The sequence below is a fragment of the Onychomys torridus genome, chromosome 15 (assembly GCF_903995425.1).
Source record: "Onychomys torridus chromosome 15, mOncTor1.1, whole genome shotgun sequence".
NCBI lineage: Eukaryota > Metazoa > Chordata > Mammalia > Rodentia > Cricetidae > Onychomys > Onychomys torridus.
This window is the reverse complement of record NC_050457.1, coordinates 36,426,935-36,452,214: the sequence shown is the minus strand read 5'-3', so window position 1 is coordinate 36,452,214 and position 25,280 is coordinate 36,426,935. Positions and strand designations below refer to the sequence as shown.

Below are 25,280 nucleotides of genomic sequence, written 5' to 3'. Positions count from 1 at the left end.
TACTTTGTTTTCCAGGGTTTTGTCTGTCCTTAGGGTGGATCTCAGCAGATGTTGCCTGAGTTTCTGCAAGGTGGATCCATTCAGTGTTTGTGGAACGCTTGTTGCTGTATCTGGCACAGGGAGGCTGAATAGGGCCTTATAAAGCTGATGTTCTGTTGGGGTAAAGAACCATTTTTCATATGTATTGAATGGGATAAGGGTGGTAATAGAGGATTTGCTGGTTTTAAAGTTGCGGGGGTGGGGAGACCTTAAGATATCCACTTAAATTTAAATGTCAGATAAACAATAAATGCATATTTTATAAGTACGTCCCAAATACTGTATGAGACATAATCATAAGAAAAAAATGTTTATCTAAAATTTAAACACTACATGGAGCATTATACTGTAACAACAGCCTATTCAAATCCATTGGTGCACCCTGACATTTGGAGAACTTACCTGGGTGCCATGCAACTTCATAGCAAGATCGGTCTAGCTGTTCTGGAAAGGTAGCCAAACATTGATCGTTAAACCAAGGTAGGGAAGGTGGATGGATAGAAGAAAAGAGGAGCATTTGGGCAAAAGTATTCTGTGTAAAAAAAGGCAGTAAGAGGAGCTGGAAGCAGAATCCTGGGTCATCTCTGGGTCCTAAAGGCTGATCTCAGGTCATCTAATTGGCCCATCTTTCTAAATCCAAGGAATATAACTTCAAATAGAGTAAACAAACATTCCTGCTCTTAAAGTGTTCATTTTGGAGGAGTAGCCCAAATGGTCAAATAATATTTAGACATATATTTAATATTTTAGATGGCGAGATAAGCTAAGAGGAAGAAAGGAGTGAGGAAGAGGAGCAGGAGAGCATGTACAACAGGGGAGTCTTAAGTCGTCACAAAAACCCGCACTGACAAGTGACATTGGCGCAGACCTGAACGAGCTGGGGAGGGAGCACACGTGTTATGGGGAGAGACCATTTCAGGTAGAGGCAGCAGAAGCCAAGGCCGGGAAGCAGGAGCCTGTCTGGAGTAGAGTAACAGGTGGAAGAAATGGGCGGCACACACATAGGTTCTGACAAGAGGCACCCGGGTGTTGAAAATAAAATATACTGTCACAATTCATTTTGTTGATTTTCTTTTATTAATGGGATTTCCAGAAACCTTAAAATTACATAGATGGAGGTCAGTGAGATGGCTCGGTGGATAAAAGTGCTGGGTCCAGTGCCTAAAACCCACATAAGATAAAGAGAGAGCCAACTACACAAAATTGTCCTTCACCATTCTTAGCCCCACACACATGCACACCTTGTACATACAATAAAAATAAGTTTTAAATTATATATATGACTCACATCATATTCCTGTGTATAGCATTGTTCAAGTTCAAACCAGACTGAGAATACATATATACATACAGGTGGTAGAGAAGATACCAAGAGAAAGGGACCCCACTGAAGAGACTGCTGAACTAATCCAGGTGAGAGCAGATGGAGTCTAGGACCAGGGCAGGGGTTCAAGAGGTTGCCAGAAGTGGATAGAGTGCAGGTATATTTTGACTATGTGCCAACAGGATTTTCGTAAAGCTGTAGGGTGTGAGCAAAGGCTCATCCCAAGTTTCCCAGCCTAAGAAGCTGAAAGAATGGTATTGTCCTTCTCTGAAATGGCAAAGACTCAAATCGGAAGCTTGTATGAAGATAAGGATTTTGTGTGAGCCTGTTGTTCTGGAGATGTCTGTCAAGAACCCACATGGGGAAGATGAACAGATATTTGAAGTTGGGGCTTCAAGAATAAGGTTGGGGGCTGGAGAGATGGCTCCAGTGGTTAAGAGCACTTGACTACTCTTCCAGAGGTCCTGAGTTCAATTCCCAGCAACCCTATATTGCCTCACAGCCATCTGTATTGGGACCAGATTCCTTCTTCTGGTGTATATGAAGACAGAACACTCATATACATAAAATACATGAATAAATAAATCCTTAAAAAATGAAGCTGAGTGGGGGAAGAGAATTTATGTGTCATCAATGAATGAGGGTGACTAGTACCATCAACATTGACCAGCAGATTCTGTACCTCAGTCTGCCTCACTCTTTCTGGATGCAGTTGTAGATGGGACTTGTAAGCTGGCATCCCTACACACACTATGGTCTGTCGCTCTACCTTCTGAAAATTTCTACCCTGGACTGTCACTGAGAAATTGGTGTCATACTCTCCTTAGTATTTGTGGTATGAATGATTTGGTCCAATTCCGGGGCTTTTCATTTGTCCTGTGAGAGGTCTATAACTTATTTGTTAACCTCTCTGGAACTGGGACCCAATGCATTTTTTTTTTTTTCAAATATTTATTTCTTAGGTAGGCAGTGCTCTGTCTGCATGTTGCCTGCACACCAGAAGAGGGCATCAGATCTTATAAATGGTTGTGAGCCACCATATGGGTGCTGGGAATTGAACTAGGACCGCTGGAAGGGCAGTCAATGCTCTTAACCTCTGAGCCATCTCTCCAGCCTGGCCCAATGCATTTTAAAGAAGCTACAAGGAAAACAACTTTAATAACGTAAAACCTAATTAAACCCAGGCTTTTTACAATGAAAGCTGCTTAATCATGATTGGACCTGGTTGTTTGCAGGTACAATTTATAAAACATACAAGGAAATATTTTATTAATAGGAAAAGAGCCAAAGATTGGGGGGTTTGGGTTTTTTGTTGTTGTTGTTGGTGGTGGTTTTTTGTTTGTTTGTTTGGTTGGGTTTTTTTGTTTTGTTTTGTTTTTGTTTTTGTTTTTTGGGTTTTTTTGCTCAGTTTGGAGCCTAAGACAAAGCTTCATTTTCCTCTTACCCCAGCTCAAGGGTGGGGAAATGCAGGAACACCGCATTTATTTTACGTTGGGACCTTCTTTGGGCAAACAAAACCAGTGAGTTACCACCCACCTTAGACAACTTTGTGGGGCCCTTAGTAAACCTTTAAACTCAGTTTGATGTCAATGGAAATTCTATTTACTTATGAATCTTTTCTTTTACCATGCTTAAGCTCCAAAACTGAGTGGTATGTAAAGTACTTGAAGTCAGACAAGTTTTGCTGGTATTTGGTAAACAAAGGGCAGGGATTTTTTTTTTTTTTTTCCAGGCCATTTTCTAAATCAGATGTTTGACTTCTATGGCTCAATGTCCACCTGGGGAAATGGCTATCTTCTCATAGCCACCTTCCTGGTGTCTTGCCAACCCCCAGTTCATGAAGGGTTCAGTACACACGCTCAAGTGTGCTGCTTTCCTTATGCGTAGATGTGTTCTCTCTCCCGCCCACCTGAGGCAATCTGTCAGGCACAGGCAGTACGCAACAATGGCTCTAAGCATTTACTTCCAAGTTAAGGTGCTTGGGTTCCAAGCCCAGCTGCAGCCACCAGCTGTGACCCTTGGGCAAATCACACAGCCTTCTTGTTCTTCAGTTTCCTTAGCTGTTGAAAAACAGGGTGTGGCAGTGGTAAGAGTAGCCCTTGAGACTGTCATGAGGATTGCATGAGATGTCATCTGCTCATGAAGTGTTCAACAGGACCTGGGCCTGCCACAATTACCTGAGGGTCTAACTAAGGTATAACATATATGTCTTTTTGCCACCAACGATGGCTGAGGAAAATAGGATTTTTAAAAAAGATTTATTTATTTATTATGTACACAGTGGTCTGTCTGCATGTGTCCCTGCAGGCCAGAAGAGGTCTCCAGATCTCATGATAGATGGTTGTGAGCCACCACGTGGTTGCTGGGAATTGAACTCAGGACCTCTGGACCTCTGGAAGAGCAATTGGTGCTCTTAACCACTAAGCCATCTCTCCAGCCCAGAAAAATGTGATTTTTTTCAGCTTGGGATAAGTGTTTTTTCTTCTGGTACCTTCTTGTGATAGCTAATCTTGGTTGTCAACTTGACTACATCTGGAACTAACCAAAACCCAAACAGCTGAGCACACCCAGGGGGGATTTTTCTTGGTTGGATTTTTTGAGGTGGAAGACCCACCCTAAATCTGGTCCACATCTTCTGGTGGCAACCCACATTTAGGCCAGAAGGAGGAATCTTTCATGGTTGCCTGCTTGTTCTCTCTGGCAAGTTCATCTGTCCTGCTCCTGAGCCCTTCCTTCATGGTGTTTGACCTACTTCTTCAGGATTCCATCACAGACCGGGCAGCAATCTAGGACCTTCCTGGAACTCCAGCACCAGAGTGGGATGGCGGGGGCATTCAGTCTCGGGAACCAAACAACCACCAGATCCTTGGCCTTTCCAGCAGGGGACAGTCATTGTTGGACTACTTAGACCACAGCCTGTAAACCATTCTAACTAATCCCTTTACACACACACACACACACACACACACACACACACACACACACACACACACTTTTTCTCTCCCAGTTCTGTTCCTTTAGAGAACCCTAACCCTAATACAGAATGGCATGAGTGTTTTGAAACATCAGAGCCTGCCCCCATATTTCCTGGACATATTTCTCCAGGAACAAGGCCACAACTACTAATCCCCCGCAAACAGCCACCAACTGGGGACCAAGTATTCCCATGCATGAGATCTACAGGGGGCAATCTCATTTAAACCAACATATTGTTCTCTAAAGGACCTGAATTCTGTCTCCAGCATCCATGTCTGTCAGCTCACAACAACCTGTAAGTCAGGCTCCAGGGGACGGAGGATCCTCTTCTGCACTCCGTTCATGAAAGTACACACTTGAGTGTGCACGTGAGCATGTACACACACACACAACACACACACACACACACACACACACACACACACACACACACCCTTTAAGACCTTCTGTAAGAGGGCCTGACCTCCTTTGGGACAGAGGAGCTCTCTTGGCTCTCTAATTGCCTTTGAAAGCGCCATCACTGAAAATAACCACACTGGGAGGTTGGGAGGGGACAGATGCAAATCCCAGCAAATAATGACAACAGAATAGTAGCTTTGGGTGTGAGACTGGCTTTGGCTTTGGCTTTGGCACTTAGGGTTTTGGCACCATCCAACCTTCATGAAGCTCCTGTAGGATGTTTATACAAAGATAGACAAGATACAAGGACTGTGGCATGGGGGATGCCCTGGGTTGGGCTGCAGTAGCAGAGTGTAAAGGTAGCATCTGAGCAAGGACGTGTAATGGGAGTGACTAGGTGGACAACTGCAGGAACAGTATCTGTCAGAGAAATTGCACAGTGCAGAGGTCCTGAGGCCCGAGTAGGCCTGATGAATGGAGGAGCAAGAAAGGGAGTTGACTACGGCCGGGATGGGAATCAGGAGGGAGCAACTGACTGGCCAGAGAGGCAGTGGAGACAGATCAGGTAGCTATTGTCAGCGTTTGCTGTGCCCTTCAGCTTGTTAGGATGCACCTCACTGCAGCCTGAAACTGCCGCCTCCTTCAGCTGAGCTAGGCCCAGGCTCTTCTTAGGTTCGAGAACAAGATCAGACAGATTCAAAAGTTAACTTTCCACAGCTGCTAAATGCAATCTGCAGGACTCAAAGCCAAGTCCAGGGTTCCAGCATGGCGTCCTCCCTCTGTGTCATTCTATACTCTCAAATGCTGAAGGAGAGTCAGATGAAAGCCCCAGCCCATCCTTGAACCCACGCCATGAGAGGATAGCCATTGGAGGGGACAGAGTCCTGTAGCAGGAATCTAACAGGTCTTATTAATAAAATCAAACCTGGAGCCAGCTATTGGGGTGAACGCTGGAAGATCAGAGAATCAGAACAAGCCACAGCTACCTCACCTTGCCAGTTCCTCAGCTGATCCTGTTTCCTCAGACTGGAAGCCTCTGTGTCCTCATCCCAATGGATCTCAGCTGAACTGCTGCTCAGAAGCCTAAAAGCTTAACCAGCCAAATGCTTCTGGTTTCTGGCCCTCATGCCTTATATATCTTTCTGCTTTCTGCCATCACTCCCTGGGATTAAAGGAGTGAGTCACCATGCTTGGCTGTGTCCTTGAACAGATGGATTTCTGCCTCTGGAATGCTAGGATTAAAGGCGTGTGCTATCACTGCCTATCCTCTATGTTTAATATTGTGGCTGTTCTGTCTCTGACCCCAGATAAGTTTATTAGGGTGCACAATATTTTGGGGAACACAATACCACCACAGACTCCCCCAAGGCTGAAGAGCCCCCAGAGCTGGCTGTCTTTTCTTGGAGTCCACCTTGCAGAGTCTGTGGTACATAAGACAAGCAGGATTCTCTACCCTCAGTGTGCTCCAAGAGGTTAAAAACTAATTGGGAGTCAGGAGTGATATGAAACAAGGCTTTGAGGCCAGAGGAAGCATAAAGCTATTTGGAGAAGGGTGGTCACAGTCTGCCCTTGACCTGAGAGCATCAGTGGTGGAGAGACAGGTAAGTTTCCCTTTGCTGAGGAGTGCAATTTTGTCTATTGGGCAGCCTGGCTGACAAAGAGAGGGAAGGGTTCAGAGAACAGTTGGTCTCGGACTCTGGGGTGGTGGCGGTGTCTTTGTTCTTGAGGCATGACTGGAGAGTACAGCCTGTCTTTTCACCTTTTACAGGAAGAAGCGTGACAAAGTATTCAAGGAAGCCTTTAAAACTGCTGCTGCTAGGATGTAACTGGACCTTGCTGCTGTGGCTGTCCTTTTATGCTTTTATAATGTTTTATACACCACTCTAGCTTTTACAGTGGTGTAGAAGACATACCATTGCCCTGAACGCAGAGGAGAATTGGGGATACTGATAGCAAAATCAAATCAAATCCCAGGGTATAGACCAAAATAGGGCAGCCTCATCACAACCTTTTGTTGTTGTTGTTGTTTGTTTTTTGAGACAGTGTTTCTCCATATAGTTTTGGTGCCTGTCCTGAATCTCGCTCTGTAGACCAGGATGTCCTCAAACTCACAGAGATCTGCCTGGCTCAGCCTCCCAAGTGCTGGAATTAAAGGTGTGCGCCACCACCGCCTGACGTATAAGCTTTTGAGAAAATGAGGAGAGGCTCCAAGGAGACCCCTCAGGATGTGATAGGATCCAGCCTCTAAGTATATTAGCTACATAGATTTGATGGTGGGGCTGTGTCTTTCTTCTCATGTAGCATGCCTGGATGTTGAAGTCAATCATCCAGGAACAGTGCTTCCCAGTGTCTTTGGAGACTGAGAATAGTTTCCCTCCATCATCTCACTGCATCTGTGTAGTAAATCATTACTCTCCTGGTTCTGTATCCACTTGCAGGAATGCACATGACTTACTTTTCCCACAGCGCAACGGGATACCTGACTAAAGCGGTTTAAGCAGAGACTTTTAGAGGTAGAGTTGAAGGGTCGAGTTCATCACATTGGGATGGTATGGAGGTGGAAGCATCTATCCAGTCAGAAAGCTGAGAGAGGTGAAGGGCGCTGTTCAGCTCCCTTTCTCCCCTTCTTCAGGACCCCAGCTCAACTAACGCAACCCCTCCACAGACATGCTCAGTGGGGATTCTAAATCTCATCAAGTTGACAAGATCAATCATCCCAGCACAAGTGAGCCACCTACAAATGCTCTGAGGTCCAGGCACAGTGCTTGCCTAGGTTTTATATCATAATATCAACGTCTAACCCATAGACCCAACTGGCAATTATAGTGTTAGTAATATGTAGAACCCAGGCTTAAGAGACCCAAGCTCAACACTAGCTCTACACGCAGGACCTCTGCTTCCATGTGTCCAGGGTTGCCTACCTCTCTAGGATGATGTTGCATTTTGCTTAGTGGGACTAGCTAGAGACTCCAAACTATAGTCACATTTGACTCTGCTCTTAATTCCTTGGTCCTACGCCACCATACACCTAAAATTAGAGATTGCTACTGAGTGTTATGTTTACTTCCCTCTACACATAAGGTAAAAAGGGCAGCGTCCTTTACTCATTCACCAATGAATGTTAAAACTAAATACCTATTGTAATATTCAAGTCATTGTGGTAGGTTCCTATCATAATCATTTTTTAAAAGATTTATTTATTTATTATGTATACAGCATGTATGACTGCAGGCCAGAAGAGGACACCAGATCTCATTACAGATGGTTGTGAGCCAGCATGTCGTTGCTGGGAATTGAACTCAGGACCTCTGAAAGAGTAGTCAGTGCTCTTAACCTCTGAGCCATCTCTCCAGCCCCTCATTTGTTTTTTTGTATGAGATTTCTACATTTAATTAAAAAAAATAAATGTACTTGAAATTTGTTAATTTGTTGTTGGGAAATGAGAAAATCCCTCTAAGTAATAAAAATAGAGTTTCAAAGATCAGTGAGGGGCCTGGAGAGATGGCTCAACGGTTAAGAGTACTGGCTGTTGTTCCGGAGGACCTGGGTTCAATTCCCAGCACACAATAGCCGCTCACAACTGTCTGTAGTTCCAGTTCCAGGGGATCTGATGCCCTAGACAGACATGCAGGCAGGCAAAACAATGCCTATAAAATAAAATTAAAAAAAAAAAAATAGAAAGAAAGAAAGTTGAGTAAGCAATGAGGAACAAGCCAGTAAGCAGCACCCTCCATGGCCTCTGCATCAGCTCCTGCCTCCAGGTTCCTGCCCTGCTTGAGTTCCTGTCCTGACTTCCCTTTGTGATGGACTGTGCTGTGGAAGTGTAAGTCAAATAAACGCTTTTCTCCCCAAGTTGCTTTTGGTTATAGTGTTTTCTCATAGCAACAGAAACCCTAACTAAGAAATAGGAAAAAGCTTAAATTTATTCTCCAAATGTCAAGGACTGTTATTGGATGGGACGGTTACGCAGGAAATCAAAGCAGTTAAATTTCAGATAGTAGACACTGGCCTTGGCCTGTGACACAAAGATGCACAAAACATGAATGATACCAAAGAATTTATTGTAAATGTCATGGCAAATACACCAAGCATCATTATCATTACAAAGGAGCTAGAAAAGTCCATGTTGAAAGTATGTGCTTTTTCCCCATCATCTTCAAGTGAATGGCTAGTACCAACATTTCAGGTAACGAAATACTTCATGGATGGTCGATCTTCACATCATTTCAGGACTGTATCTTCGTCTTCACTTTAAAAGCAGTTAACCATGGATCTCAGCATCAATTATTCTCTGTTTTTATCAATTCTGTAATGATCTGTAGAATCTTGTCATCTAGGAGAATAGAAAAATAAACCAAAATACCTATGAAAAAAATGTAACACTGGCGAATTTTCCAGTGTACATAGGTGTAAACAAGGAGTACTTCATTTCAAGCCTTCCTTAAATTAGACTGCCAACCGACACTAGGAATGTACACTATGATAATAGAGATGTCCAGAAAAGTCAAAATTGTTGCTCTTCTAGGGTTTGTTAATGATTATTAAGGTTATCTTATGTCTACTTTAAAAAGTTAACATTTTGTAAAATGTTAATATTTGAGTACTTGTAGGCATAGGCCCCAAATAATGAGATATATATGTGTTTTGTTTTGTTTTCCCTATTTTCTTTTTGAGACAAGGTCTTGCTATTTTGGAACTCATGATCCCCCTGCCTCAACTTCCCCAGTGCTGGGATTACAGATGTGCATCACCAAGCCCAGCCTGTTATTTCTATCACCAACTAGTTCTTTAGAAACTCCTTCAAGAAGTTCCTCATTTTGTTTTTTCCCACTGAGCTGAGTCCCTGTTTTGCAGTGTGACAGGATTTTTACCAAACAGGCAAAGGTGGCAATGATTTTAATCTCTCCAGGCTTGGACCAAGAAACAAAGATCCTAAGAGGGAAGTGCTCCCAGAGAGGTGTCAATGGGGAAGTGAGAAGCTATCGACTGACAAACAGAGAGGTGACATCATTTGCTAAGGCAGGTTTATTAACACCACTCTTGTTTACACAGCTCTGGAATCCTGACTTCCTGTGACCCTCATGGCCGGCCCTCTTACAAGGCTGTTGCTGCAGGGCGGCAGGCAAGACTGACATTCTACATTTGTATTAGGTCCCAGGGATCCTAGTCACAGTGGCTGTCATGAGACTTTTCTGACTGGGGCCCGTGGCCTGCCTCCCAGTACTCGGAGCTGGAGTGGCAGTAAAGAAAGAAGGAGGGCCGGGCGGTGGTGGCACACACCTTTAATCCCAGCACTCGGGAGGCAGAGCCAGGCGGATCTCTGTGAGTTCGAGGCCAGCCTGGGCTACAAAGCAAGTTCCAAGAAAGGCTCCAAAGCTACAGAGAAACCCTGTCTCGAAAAACCAAAAAAAAAAAAAAAAAAAGGAAAGAAGGATGAAGTACGAGTGGAGGGAGGGAGGGGATGCTACTTGCTGGAAGTGGAACAACATTTATCTAAAGGACCATTCATGTGCAGAAGAGTAGAGGAAACAGGATAGCACAAGGGTAACTCCTTCAAGAGTGTGAGTCGCTGTCACAGCTTTGCTTCACAGTGAAGCCACAAAGAAAGGTCCCCAATGTATCATCACCCTCCTTCCCAATAAGCACTGAACACTGTTAAAGCAGAAAGGCCAAACCAGTGCTTACGACGCAATGCCATGGGAAGACTAGGGCACCAGCTAGAAATACTAGTTCTAAAACCTGACTAATCCAGAGAAGACCACTGGCTTACAGAAACCAGTTATAAGGAGCATGTTAAATCAAACCTGAGGATGCAACCAACTTAAGCCTAAGTCTGGGACATCCTAGAGTTTATTCCAATAATTAACTGCATTTAAAAAGGCCAACGGTAGGAGAGGGGGGGTGTCAACAGAAATAAAACCCATCACAAGTCTCTGCAGAGGCACCAGTACGCCCGAGACAGGGCACTGAGCCTTGTATTAGTTTCACAGTGTTAAGAGGAGATGGTGGATATTTGTCGAGTTAGGGGAGTATTGTACCATGTCACCTACAAACCAAGTGCTTATTTCAGGCTTCTGTTAAAGGTTAATGCATTTACTTATACCAACTCCTAATCGTGTACATGTGAGAAATGCATTGGCAGAGAAAACAGCTATGATAAGCCAATGAAGAGCAAAACTTATTTTCTCTGTGAAATGGACAGTTTGGGAGTAAAGTTAAGGAGACCAGGAGTACGGATTTTAAGAGAGTAAGCTGTACGAGAGGAACAGAATTTAGCATAAGTAGATTTTATTGAAATAAAATTTTGTTAATAATTACATCAAAATTATGGCTTCAGTATGTGTGCTACAGGGTATTCCAGTGTTAAATCACAATTTCTAGAATCAATCTCTCAGATTTTTAAAGTTTTTAAAATATATTATTATGTATTTATTATCTACCATCTAGTTATATACAAATATATTATCTTCTAAATGTATACTATGTACAAATGTATACCTTCTTTTACCTGCATCATAATAAAATACTTACTTTCAAGGGACATCTTTGGATTTTCAAGTTTTTTTCTTAAAACAGAATCAATGAGAATTCTCAGCTGCTTAAAAATAACAGCTATCTTTACTGGGGCCTGTTGAGAGATGTCACATTGGACAAAGTTAATCAGAGTCATTGGCATGTGTTTGGGTAAGTCAATGTAAGCTTATGCACACCAGGATTTACCATAAAACACAATGAGGGAAGCATGCGCAAATTACCCAGGAGCCCTGGGAGCGCAGCTGCACAGGCCTCTTGTCTGCCTGGTCTGCTATCTCCTGCTACACTAAAGCGACTTATTCCAAGAATTCTTTGTTTCTCTTTATGTAAGACTCTAAAACTAAGATGTCTTGGGAGTGATGGGGGAAGTGGAGAGTGGTTTGAAACAGGGTCTTACTATGTATCCCTGGCTGACCAGAGTTCATTATGTAGACCAGCCTGGTCTCGAACTCAGAGATCTTTCTGCCTCTGCCTCTCTGCCTCCTGAGTGCTGGAATTGAAGGTGTAAGCTACCACACCTGCTCAGAGGAAAAGTTTATAACAGTTGTATTGAGGTATAATTTACAAGTCATAAGAATGTACTCATTTTAAGTGCTTAATTTCAATGATTCTTGGTAAATTTGTAGTTTTTCTGTTTTGTTTTGTTTTGTTTTAACCAATATCAGTACAATCAATTTTTAGAGCATCTCTACCACTCCAATTTCTGTGCATAAACCAAATATTTTTTTTTAATGGACAATTTGCTCCTTTGGCTCTAGACACACAGCTATAATTAATAGGATGTGTGAGAGTTACCTGTCAATATTAATGGGGCTACAGAGGGGAAAAAAAGCTTACCTCCACAAATAAGCATAAATTGGCTTACTTTATCCAGAGAAGAACTTTCTTTCCATGTGTTAAAAATCGTGAATCTGTTTGGTTTTTGTATGGAAGGGCAAAATGTAGGAGAATAAGCCCATGTTTGGGGAATCAACTACCAACCAACCCACGGACTATAGGAATGTTGATTTCCCCTGTGTTCTCATTGTGTCAAAATGAAGCTCTCTTTTGGGAGAATCCATATAAAATACCTTGCATGCGGCAATTCTAATAGTTATCAACACACATGTTCTGTGATAGTAACATGATTTTCAGCTAACAGATTTAAAACCACATTTAAGATAAGATGAAGTTTTCTACTATAAACCACGCAGGAAGCGATTCCGCAAACTGTAGTGAAAACGTTAAAATCTACCTAACGAGACTGGAATGGGAATGTTTTCACGTGATCAGTGAAGGCGGCTTCTGGGCAGGATACCTGGAAGTAGACCCAGCCGTCCACAGAAAGCAGACGCTCTCGGTGCTGGACTTCTATGTCGCCTCCAAAAAGCAGAACTGGAAAAGGGGTGATGAGGGTGGTTTCTCTCAGGTAGACTCTGGCATACCTCACCTGCAAAGGCAAAAGGGGACAACTTCATAGTCTAGAGATTCAGGAATTCATTCAGCTCTTTTTTCATGTATGTATTTTCTTTACAAATTTAATAGGAAAATCATATATATATATATGACCATATATAACACCACATTCTTTACCCAACATCTTTTTCTTTCTGAGACAAGCACTTTTACAGAAACACTCTGGGAACAGACAGATTGTTAACCAATGTCCACATGTACACCTGTCCGTGGTCCAAGTGGAAAGGGCGAAAGCCAGGGGAGAAATCTTACTCTCTTTCTTTTATTTACCGAGAGAGAAATTTTTGTTTGTTTGTTTTGTTTTTTCCTTGATAAACTGCATCTGGATTTCAAATGTGAACAGAATACTAGTTCTACTTGAGAAAGAGACCCCGCCAGGAAGGACATGTGAATTTCTTGTGGGGAGTTCCAGAACTGCACACCGGCCGGGGTGGCGAAGGAGTACCTTACCTTCTCCTGGAACAAGAGCCACCCGTAGGTCTGTAAATCCCGGTTTACTGAGGACGGGTGGACTTGGGCTTTGCCTTGGGCTGTCTCCACCATGCAAGCCAGTTTTTCCGTCACGTCCACGGACTTTGTATACATGATCTTCCCCACACTGTCATACAGCCCAGCAGTCAGCACAGCTTTAAGAAGGGCAATATCTTGAAAGGAGAGCGTCTGCCAGGCTTTCCTTCCTTCCCGGCTGCTAGAAGTTGTAGGAGCTGAAAATCCTGCTGCCTTAACCAACTTTATTAGTTCCTGCTTCACATCCTGGATTTTAGGATAAATGAGACATAATCACAATTGGTTAAAGTAGAGAAGTTGCCAAACAACTGTGAAATGTATAGTACTATTTCCTATAAAAATAGGATGCCAGGGGTTAGGGATTTAGCTCAGTGGTAGAGCGCTTGCCTAGCAAGCGCAAGGCCCTGGGTTCGGTCCTCAGCTCTGGGAAAAAAAAAAAGGATGTCAAAGTATCATTTAATGACTATGGCCAAAAGCTTGAGTGGGCAGCAGAGATTCTGGGAGGTGAAGGATTAGAAGTTCTTTGATGGACTTTGATGTCATAAAATATAAGTCTCTGAGAGCAACAAACATGGGTCTGACCACATGTGCACTCACACCGACTTAAGAGTGCAAATCAGCAGACCCTCTCGGAAGGGTGGGGCTTTCCCAAGCACAGGCTAAGGGAGCCACAGGGGGCATTTACACTGGGATGTCCTTTAGGTTTGGTCTAGAGCTTAGCCTGACTCCCCGGGAGGAAAGACAGGGGCTGTAAGCACAAAGCTGGCAGAGATCCGGACCCCTGAAGCTCAGGGTGTGAAGACTAGGAGAAGGAAGGGTGTGGGAGGCCATCTGGAGGTTGGGGACAGTTAAAGAGACAAAAGGAGAAAGGAGTAACTTGAAGAGAAAGCCACCTGTGGGCCAGCTGACTGGGATGTCCACATACTGAATCTCAGTCAGCTCAGAAGTGGCTGCTTCCAGAATTCAAGAAACCCTATAGAACAATTTAACTGATTTCTTAAAAAACAAAAACAAAACACAAATAGGGGAAAAAGTTGATTGACTATAGATTAAGAGACTTAGGGGACATATCAACCAAATGTAATGAGTAAATCTTGTGAGGACCATGATTTGAAGTAGCTATGACAAAGAAAATTATGAGATGATTAGGGATATTCAAATGCTGTAATTTGATCATGGTTTGTTCGTCTGTTTTAAAGGTGTGATGTCAAAGAAAAAAATGAGTTCTAATAATCTAGTATCTGTACTCACCTAAAAAGTAGTCTCCAGAGCAGACAGCAAAGTAAGGGGACTATAAACACAATATTGCCACATGTTGCTAACTAATGCATGTAGAATGTAGAAATGGCAGGACTGGAGTTCATGGTCGTATTCCATTTACTTTTTTACATTTCTGAAATTTTCCATGATTAAGCAAAATAATAATTGAGTACCAGAGTCAGAAAGAACTGTAGATAATACCCTCTGTGTCATTTATTTAAAAAACCAAAGAACTAAAAAGTTAACCATCCTATTCCCAAGCTAGTGTTATTTCTATGAAACCATGTTGTCTCTCTATAAAAACCATTTCCTGAACACAGTATGGTGCTAAGAACAGGGTTAAGAATTACCTCCAGTGTCAGCAGCGACGTTCTATTGAGAAAATTCCTCTGGCAGTATGTGATTTCAGAACGGTAGCCTCCTTCTTGCTGTGCTTTCTTCCACCTGGATAAAAGTGTCAATGGGAAAGGCTACCATGGCTCCTTCAAGCTCTTTTTCAGAGCTTACCACAAGTAAGGTTTAATAAAATCACGATCCGTTATGAAAAAGGGGTCTTGGTTACTGTAGCAGCTACATTTATATGTGATATTCAATTGCAGTATTTTTAAGTATAACAAAAAGTATTAACTTGATTCAAATTTGAGAAATAAGCATATATAATTACAACAACTATGTTGTTCTTCTCTGTTTTTGGTTTTTCGAGACAGGGTTCCTTTGGCTGTCCTGGAACTCTGTGAACTCAGAGATCCACCTGCCTCCGCAATTTAACTGTTGAAATCATACTTTCAACGACAAAGATACATTTTTTAAAAGGTCGAGCATCTCCAACTTCTGGCTTATTGATAGCAACCAGGTTCTTTCTTTACCCTAGATAGGCGTTGTAGATGGTGAGGTGGTCGGAGTCGGCCACAGCCAAAGATGCCTTCGCAAGGTCTGCTTCGTCCTTCCGACCAATCGGTGTGGTAAAAGGAGACTTCTCCGTCATAACTGCTGCCAGTGTTGCCTACCCATAAAGAGAACCGATCACTAAAGAGGTTGTTAAAACTAAACCATAGAACAGTCACAATCAAGTTCTCCGTCTCTTATTCTCAATGCATTTAACATTGCTAAGTTACCATTTCCTAACTTTAGCTTAGCTCCTTTCATGGAACTCAGAAAACCTTCTTTATCCTTAGACCATCTCTGCAATTTAAGTACCAGAATCAGGGGGAAAAACTGAAAAGGTGTCCAAGTGATTGTAGTCTGCCATTTAGTTAATGGCAATCTCAAAACTCTAGCTTAGGACTTAGACTGCCAGTTTTCATTGGCTACAATGCCTCTCATGTGTAAGGTGGGGTTCTTTCACCATCTAGAGCCACAGCTAAAAGATGTCATGGCTAAGGAAGAGGGCCTTCACCAAATGCTGACTGTGTGGTGCCTACATGTTGGATTTTTCAGCTGCTATAATGTGAGAATAAATTACTGTTGGTTATAAACGAAAAAAGACACCAGCCAAGTTTTGGCTGGTGTTATGGCAGAGTGGCAGGCTCAACACCTACCTAGCAAGCATGAGGCTGGGGCCAATCCTCACGTTATTTTTAAAAACGTATAAGGGGGACTATACAACCATCTACTTGTTGCAAGTTCTCAGACAAACTATAAGAGCAAATGGTGCTTTTTGAACTTAGCAAGTTCTTGAAACCACCCGACTCCCTCCAGGACTAGTTCCTGCTTTGTTATCATTGCACTGCTACATAAAAGCTCAGCAAGCTTCGTGTCTCTGAGCCACACTCTAGCCCCACATTTACCTAATACTAGAGAAAAGGAGGCCAGAGTAAGGAACCCCATTTTCTCTGTCTGGAACAGCCTTGATCTGTGCTCAAAGTCACCACTTGATAAAGAAGGCACCATAAAACCACATGCCCAGAGATTCAGACAGATAGACAGGGCTTATTTCTGAAATAATTGAGAAAATGGACTCCAAGAATTACTAGCTTAGAAAGATAATTCAGATAAAGGAAGTTTTCCATTCTATTAAAGTCTATGGTGTCAACAACTTCTTACAAATTATTACTTACTCAATTAAGTTATTCAATTAAGTAAATGTTTCAGGTTGGCTACTTGATAGAAAGACTCTAGGCAAGTCAAACTCACATAACAGTATTTTTCTTTTCTTTTTCTTTTTTTTTTTTCTTTTTGAGAGACCAGGCTGGCCTTGAACTCATAGAGATCTGCCTGCCTCTGCCTCCTGAATGTTAGGATTAAAGGCGTGCGCCACTACGCCAGGCTATAGTATTTTTCTATATATAAGTAAATGGAGAAATAGATTTTTAAGTATATTATTATAAAAGGTTAAATATATTTAAAAATCCTCATCAGATATTCAGGCCACCTAGGTTTTAATGATAGCAAACCCATTGTATTTTGTTAAGAAATTATTTAAGAGGCTCAGCAGTTAAGAGCACTGGCTGCTCTTCAGAGGACCCTGGTTCAATTCCCAGCATCCATATGGCAGCTCACAACTGTCTGTCTGTTCCAGAGCAACCAACATCCTCACACAGGCAAAACACCAATGCACATAAAATAAAATTAAGTAAATTTTAAAAAATGTAAAGTTTAAGCCGGGCAGTGGTGGCATATGCCTTTAACCTCATCACTCAGAAGGCAGAGACAAGTGGATCTCTGTGATTTTGAGGCCAGCTTAATCTACAGATTGAGTTCCAGGACAGCCAAGCTTACACAGAAAAACCTGTCTTGAAAGGAAAAAAAAAAGAAAAAAGAAAAAAAGAAATTAACATTTAAACTTGTTTCCAACTCTTAATAATAATATCCCAGTCAAATGGCAGGTGAAGGGAGGTATTTTACTTACCACTGGGTCGAGACAGCCAAATATGGCTCCAAAAATGAGCATCTTGCCAATTTTGACATTGACAGGCAAAGCAGCCAGGTGCTGGCCCAGCGGAGTCAGCCTGGGCTCACTTAGTTCACAGGCTCCAATTTTCCGGAGTAAGTTCATTGCATTGCTGATGACTTGAAGCTGAGGAGGGTCTAAGGCTTTGGAGAGAAAGTCTTCAGGAGAGCCAAGATCACACTTCTGCAGCAGGAAAGACCAGAGGGCATCAGTGCCACCAGGAGGTAACACTGGAAATAAGGTCCGAATTCATCAAAACACTGAACAGAGAGGGAGAATGAGTAAGGCTATCCCAGGTGGTGAGCATGAGGGTGGGATCTCCCAATCTGTATAGTTTAGTTCTTCAGTACTGATTTTTATTGTTAGAAATCTCAGAATCAAGAGTAACTTTCAGTTTAGGAAGTCGTTGGCAGGTGGTCTCTCAGTCTGAAATTTTAAGTTAGGTGAATCTCTGTTTAGGGGAGCTGTCCTGGGCACAGCCACATGTTCAGCAACAGCCTCATCTCTATACACTACACACCAGCATTGCCCCTGCTCAGTTAGGACAGTCAAAAACAAAAAGCCTTCAGACAATGTCACAAGTCCCTTGGCAAGCCATACTGCCCCCATGAGATTGCTCCTCTAGGTATGAGGCTGTTTGAATTACTTATACCTAGAGTAGTTCTCACCCTTCCTAATGCTGAGACCCTTTAATACAGTTCCTCAGGTTGTGGTGACTCCCCCAACCATAAAACTGTTTCCATTGCTACTTCATAACTGTAATTTTGCTACTGTTACAAATTGTACTGCGAATGTCTGTGTTTTCCAATAGAGGGGTCACGACCCACAGGCTGAGAACCACACTGCAATATAGACTCTAAGTCAAAATCAAAGCACAGTGCAGATATTAAACATACAATACTTGAAAAATGTAAAGCAAATGAATGTTAAGAACACTTAACTCATAATAAAGAGCGAGGAACAAAAACCTCATACCATAATGTGAAGACATAGTTCCTCCAGAGGTACACGCAAGATTTCAGGTACAGAATAGTCCAGAAACCCTTCAAATCTAAAACAAAGTAACAGGCCATGAGGACTGCCAGCCAGTACTGATCTGTGTGCTGAGAATGCCCCCACCGGGCCTACCTTTCTCTCGTGTAGAGCCGAAAACAGAAGCCGTCCCGGACCCGCCCAGCTCTCCCCTGCCGTTGCAGAGCGCTGGCTTTACTGACAAAGGTCTCCACCAAGGAACTCATCTGACTGCTTTCATGGTACCTAAAGACATGTTGTAGGAGACAATATTTGGATAACTGACTTCCAGCAAAACCAGAAACAGCTGGAAACACCACCAACTCATTACTATTGTGAACAAACATTTTTTTAGGGGGTGGGAGGCTTGACACAGGGTCTCTCTGTGTAGCTCTGGCTGTCCTGCAAATCACTATGTAGACTAGGTGGCCCCGAACTCATAGAAATCCACCTGCCTCTTATTCCTGAGACTTGGGATTAAAGGTGTACATGTGTGGCTGACAAACATTTCTTAAGTCATATTTCTTGATTATATATTTTAGCAAAATGCTTATCCATTCTGCCAAATGAAAACCTTTGCTACAAAAGAAATGATGTGCTCAACTCATCTTTCCTCCACCTCCTCTGACCTCAGTGAACACCTACTAATCCCACAGGAAGGTGGTACAACTGCCAACATTAAAGTTAAGAGCACTGCTCCCAAGACAGTCCGAACCCAGGAAATGTTCCCTCTACAGACACACTGCTTGGTTTAGGACTGATTTTCTATTACATAGCCATCTTTATCAAATACTGCTGTAGTTTTCTGATACTGGGGATTCTATACAACTAGCTAAAGGTGGCCTCCACTCTATGTGCAGCACACACTAATGCACACACTACTCAGAGAGTAGTATCATTTTGTGGAATTTCAGTTAAGACATCTGTAATGTTCTGGTTGAGATATATGGCATTTGCAATTGTGAACTCATATTCTTCATTAGCACCCAGGATCTGATGATTAGGAGGGCTGTTTGGCTCAGACCGGAGATCTATGTCCAGTTCTCCAAAGTCCATGCCTTTATTGCAACTCCATAAATAATGCTATGTTAAACACTTTATCTGATAAGCAAAAAAAAAAATATATATATATATATTAATGCTGTGAAATTCTGCCCAGATAGCACATGTAAGTGGCAGTACACTGGCATTATTTTTGATAAAATCCAAGGTATGAAATTCTGAAATTTATTCTCTGATATTTTAAATTTACTTACATTTTTACATAGGCTTTTTGCTTTGGGAAGAATTATAACCTCTAGGATCTGGATTTCCCTAACATGATTCTGTAATTTCTCCAAAAAAACTCAACGTTACAAATTCCCACTGTGAGAAAGTTAAACTTACTTATTTTCTTTTGTTCTTCCAGTATCAATGACAAACACAACATCAGGAATAGTGATTCCCGTCTCTGCAATATTTGTTGCTAAAACAATCTGCAAATAAACAAGAAGCTAAAGTACTTTGACAGCTCTCGACACTGACCCTGACATTTCTCTAGACAGAGCTGAGAGTCTTTAAAGGTGACTTTTAAGAGCAGGGGAGGGAGGGAGGGAGGGACCAAAAGAAAGCCACTTTCAATTTCAGGCACAAAAATTTAGAGTTCTGCTCCATAATTTTAATTTGCTATACTGTTTCATCAGCTCATCTTAAAGAGGCTGTTAGATTAAAAACATTTCATTTCATTTTTAATTATGTATCTATGTGTGTGTTTGTGCTCGAGTATGCTCCTACACTCATGAGGGCCAGTGCCTGAGCAGGCCGACACTGCCCCCTTGGAGCTGGAGCTCCAGGTTATGAGCCGCCTGATGTGGCTTCTGGGAAGTGAACCTAGGTCCTCTGCAATAGCAGTATGTGCTCTTAACTGCTTAACCATCTCTCCAGCACACGACACAGATTTCTATTACAACAAAAGCATCACTCCCCTAATTCTAGTCAATATCTTAAATCTGACAGTGGATGTGGGAACAGGGTCAGAGAACCGAGACCGTTCGATTCAACCCTTACAATCAGTTATTAGGAGAAGAAATATTACTGCGAAGAGTGAGGTGGCTGTGGCTGTTCTGGTCCCCAGGTTCGGCAAGTCCCTTGACCCCTGGACTTCAACACCCCCCGCTGTAAATGAGGAGGTGCAGGAACGTGGTATTTTAGGTATTTAGCTTTAAATTCTGAAGCAGTGATGGTGGCAGAGTACAACCTTGTACACTTTGGATGTTCATGTGGAACCCTGGAGGTAAAATCTCTGGGAAAGTCCAGGTCAAGTCCGAGGCGCACTGCTCTATTTTAACTGTGTTTCCAGTACTGACTGACGGCTCCCAGATTTGTGAGGCCTGTGCAGCTTCTGGGATTATTACACTTCGGCAGTGCTAAGATTTTTTGTTTGTTTGTTAAGGTGAACTCTTCAAACAAAAATCTTTCTTACAGGGAAGCAGATCAGAGCAGTCTCAGGATCTCTGGGGTTCTCAGAAGACCACCAGATTAACAAAAAGAAGGTGAAGTTGAATGGTGGTCAGTTTAGGGATGAGGACTCAGGTCTTGTGCATCGGTCAGGCTTGTTCTGACAGTTCCTGCTTCCCAAACTGTCTCACAATGAAATATATATGGGGGTTTTCGAGACAGGGTTTCTCTGTGTAGTTTCAGCGTGTGTCCTGGATCTTGCTCTGTAGACCAGGCTGGCCTCAAACTCACAGAGATCCACCTGGCTCTGCCTCCCGAGTACTGGGATTAAAGATGTGCTACACAACTGTCTGGCATAACTATATATTTTTAAATAATTTCTTCTGAGAGAAGATTCAAAACCTGAGAAATTCTTTGTCCAGAATCTCTTCATTCAGAACTATGCCCAGAGGGCACTAATTATTTCCATAAGCTAAGGTCTGTGAACTACAGTCAGGAATGAAAAACTGGGGCTGAGAATATAGCTCAATGGTAGATAGAACACTTGCACCATTCTGGATTCGACTATTAGTATATTAATGAACAGAATGAATGACTAATTAAGGTGGAAGGAACCAATAGTCTAGAATAAGAATCCTCCCAGGACTTAAGTAGCTCTTAATATCCAATCTCCTTCATGATACTTTCTTTCTTTCTTTTTTTCAGACAGGGTCTCTCTACATAGTTCTGGCTGTCCTAGAACTTACTATATAGACCAGGCTAGCCTCAAACTCAGAGATCCATATGCCTCTGCCTCTGAGTGGTGGGATTAAAGGAGTGTGCCATCATGTCCAGTTTATAATGCTTTCTTAGGGAAAAAAATAGTCTTTTTTTTTTTCCTTTTAAAAAGCAATATGTGTATTACATTTCCCAACTACTACTTTCCTCAAAAGTCCTGTTTATTAGCCCATAATGTAAATATTCAAATGTCTGAATTAAAAAGGTTTTAAAAGATATTTCTTTTCTAGGTGTATATCTGTGTGCATATGATGTGAGGAAAGATACCCAAGAAGGTTAGAGGCTTCGAAGGATTTCCTGGAGCTGGAGTTTCAGGCAATTGTGAGCTGCCAGTGTGGTGCTCAGAACCAAACTGTGCCCATATACTCTTAACCACTGAGCCACTCTCTAGCCCCAAATGCTTGACATTTAATACTAGGTTCCGTTTGATTATGTTGAGCTGCACAACACTTGTAGTCATGTGTCCAGCACTAACTCATTTTCTGAAACAAGTTTCTCAGACCACACTTATTCATGTCTTGAACTTACCTTCCTGGTTCCTGGAGGGGGAAGTCTGAATGCTGCTGCTTGATCTTGAGTTGAAAGAACAGAATGCAGAGCTATGACTTCATATCTGAAAGTTAAAATCATAGTTCTTAGCAAGAGGTTCTCTTTAGAAGACACTGCAAAGAATAACAAAATTTATTTTCACATAGAAAAGCAACTTTTAGTATTTTATTATGAAAAAATTAAATAAACAGAATTTCACAGAACAGTCTAATAAGACCCCATAATACACCTGCCAGAGGGAAAAATTAATATGAGCAAATAACAGGTTGAATATCTCTCTTTTGAAACTCTGGGGACCATAAGTGTTCCAGATTCTGGATTTTGTATTGTTTGATTAAGGATGAGTAAGCTTATATGTGAAATGTGAGGCTTACATTTTTTTTAAAGTTTTGATATTAATATGATAACCACAACAAGAGTAATAAAGTACAGCAGAACAAATAAACAGCTATTTAAATAGATATGGTTGCTAAGTTGCAAAACTTTGGTGGCTTTTGGAAAACTCAGTGGGTCAGGAGTTATTATCTATAATTAACCACAGGATTTTGGGCTCAGATTAAAATTAAAGAAACAACAAATGCAGATACAGTATCTATAAATTTTCACTAGATAAAAATGAACAGACTCAAAATCTCCACAGACAATTGTAAAAATTAAAAAAAAAAAAAAAAAAAAAAAAGTGAGCCGGGTGGTGGTGGCGCATGCCTTTAATTTCAGCACTTGGGAGGCAGAGGCAAGTGGATCTCTGTGAGTTCCAGGTCAGCTGGGTCTACAGAGTGAGTTCTAGGACAGCCAGGGCTACACAGAGAAACCCTGTCTCAAAAAACAAAACAAAATACAAAGTGTTTGCGTGTTTTATGTGCATGTACGTATGTGTAAAATGGGTATGAAGTATCTAGGGAGGCCAGAAAAGGGCGTCAGACTCACGGAAATGGAGTTACAGACAGTTGTGAGCTGCCAAGTGGGTGCTGGGAAGAGTTTTAACATACCAGATCTTCTGTTTTAAAATTACAAAGAATATAATGAAGATTTGTAGTTACCTCTCAGAATAAAATCTTCTGTCATTTGATAGGAGATCATACAACTGTTGAATATGAGCAAGGCCAGGTAAAAAGATCAATGCTGCTCCTTCAATATTTCTGAATTGGGGACTTTTGTCTGAAATTTTAAAAAAGATAAATTCAAAATAAGACTGGAAACAGCATATCAGCATATGAAATATTAACAAGTGTAGCTGGTAGAAGTGTTTTATCAAAACAAAGAGAAAGATACCTAAATATACGAGAAGTTCCAAGATCAGGTCAAGGTTGATTTTATGGGGGTTCATGTAGAGAAGAGCATGCTGAGTACGGTTGCTGTACTTTAGGTAAAACGGATTTAATTCAGTACTTGCTCCAGTCTGAACCGGGACGTATTCCTAAAAAACAAAAGCCAACCAGAGAAAGCTGAAAAAAATGATGTATTTTGGGGCTGTAGATGTAGTTTATACCTTTTCATTCTTTCTACATTCTACCTTGGCTACCAAGTTCTGATCATCTTGTCTGAAATACCTTTCTAAGTCTTTCTTCAGTTTTTAATTTTTAATCTTTGGGGTTTTAGAGAAAGCTCTTAGATTATGCTTTCTTGGCTTATCTGTTTAAACACAGACCAGTTTTGTGTTTCTAACAGTTTGGATTCGTGCACTCGATACAAATCAAGTTCCACAGATGTGGTGGAGAGACTGGATCTGGTGCCATGGCTAAAGAGGGAGTCCTGGGGCTTCTGCAGTAATTCTACAGTCACATAATTGCCTCTAACTCCCTAGCAAAAACTGTTTGTCTTGAACAGATCTAATGTTGGCTCCTGCTAAGACACAGCCACTTTGAAAACCAAGAGCAAAGATCTATGTAGAACAGCTCCATCTCCTGAGTCGCAGTGAGTCACATATCACTAGAAATGGACTCCCCAGTCAGGAATCGCTGCTCTGAGTCTTGAGTCTACACTTATCCAATGTCCCCAAATAGTATAAGAGACAATCAAAATATCACAAATTAAGGACTAAAGTCTGAACAAGATTAAAGAGATAGCCTTTAAAATTCACTAATCCTTACAACCGTCACTGCAATTCACAGTGCTAGCCTTGTGACTTTAAACTCACAGAGCAGCATGGGCTCTGGACAGTCACTGCACCTTTCTGAGTAGTTTCTTTTACCTGGTACTTCTTTATTCCCCCAGCTTTACTTGTAACATTAATGGTAATTTCTTCCTCCTCCTCCAAAAATTTCTGACAATATTCGGAGTCTTTCTCCAGTACAAAGCCCGTTTCTTCTATTATATCTTCAAGATGAAAAACCTGCAGATAAGGCATATAGAGTGGACTGAAAGTCACGTCAGCAAACACCATTAAAGAGAATGTAGAGAGCCGCATCTTTCAAATGTCACTAAGTTAAGTTAAGGTATGAGGGAAAACTTTCTGTCAGTATAATTGAGATTGAAGAACACCACAGACACAGAGGGTCTAAAGGCTCACGGACACAGAGGGTCTAAAGGCCAATGGACACAGAGGGTCTAAAGGCCAATGGACACAGAGGGTCTAAAGGCTCACGGACACAGAGGGTCTACAGGCTAATGGACACAGAGGGTCTGAAGGCTCACAGACAGAAAGGTAGACAGACAACCTCAGACCCTTTGTGGCTGAAAACAGAGCGCCTTACTGGCAGGTGCCATCTTCCATATGAACATAACTTGACGTGGAAGTAAGTTTCAGTTCCTGAGGTCTGTCATCAGGACACCAGTCCATGCTTTCCCATCCTTCCTACCCTCAGGCAAGCACCAGCTACTTGACTATCAAAGCCCCCCCACCATGTCCTCCCCTGACTTGTAGGGTCTAGGAGCTAGGTCTGGGCTCAGAAGAAAGTGTTGTAGAATATTATTTTAAGGTGTGTTACTTTTGTTTATGCTGCATTTGTGAAGCATATCTGTGAAGCTGGGTTACTGTGCCTGTCTAGAACACCTGATGGTCTAACAAAGAGCTGAATGAACAATAGTGAGGCAGGAGAAAGAAATAGGTGGAGCTGGCAGGCAGAGAGGATAAATAGCAGGAGAAAAGAGATGGAGGAGTGAAAGGAAGAAGTAGCCAGAGAA

At 42.0% G+C, this 25,280-nt stretch overlaps 1 protein-coding gene across 3 annotated transcripts in view; it reads right to left on the bottom strand.

Annotated features, from left to right (window-relative positions):
* Window positions 1-8,778: 8,778 nt before the first annotated feature.
* Window positions 8,779-25,280, bottom strand: part of Dhx29 (DExH-box helicase 29) — a 46,042-nt gene continuing 29,540 nt past the window's right edge. For all 3 annotated transcript variants that reach the window (XM_036206898.1, XM_036206899.1, XM_036206901.1), the window contains 14 exons: window positions 24,349-24,489; window positions 23,430-23,574; window positions 23,198-23,315; window positions 22,137-22,221; window positions 19,782-19,870; window positions 18,513-18,641; window positions 18,360-18,435; window positions 17,343-17,567; window positions 15,361-15,497; window positions 14,845-14,938; window positions 13,178-13,480; window positions 12,570-12,701; window positions 11,270-11,366; window positions 8,779-9,071 (listed from right to left, as the gene is read on the bottom strand). In XM_036206898.1, the coding sequence (XP_036062791.1) occupies window positions 9,019-9,071; window positions 11,270-11,366; window positions 12,570-12,701; window positions 13,178-13,480; window positions 14,845-14,938; window positions 15,361-15,497; window positions 17,343-17,567; window positions 18,360-18,435; window positions 18,513-18,641; window positions 19,782-19,870; window positions 22,137-22,221; window positions 23,198-23,315; window positions 23,430-23,574; window positions 24,349-24,489 (1,824 nt within the window). In that variant the 3' untranslated portion in view covers window positions 8,779-9,018. The remainder of the gene's footprint in view (window positions 9,072-11,269; window positions 11,367-12,569; window positions 12,702-13,177; window positions 13,481-14,844; window positions 14,939-15,360; window positions 15,498-17,342; window positions 17,568-18,359; window positions 18,436-18,512; window positions 18,642-19,781; window positions 19,871-22,136; window positions 22,222-23,197; window positions 23,316-23,429; window positions 23,575-24,348; window positions 24,490-25,280) is intronic.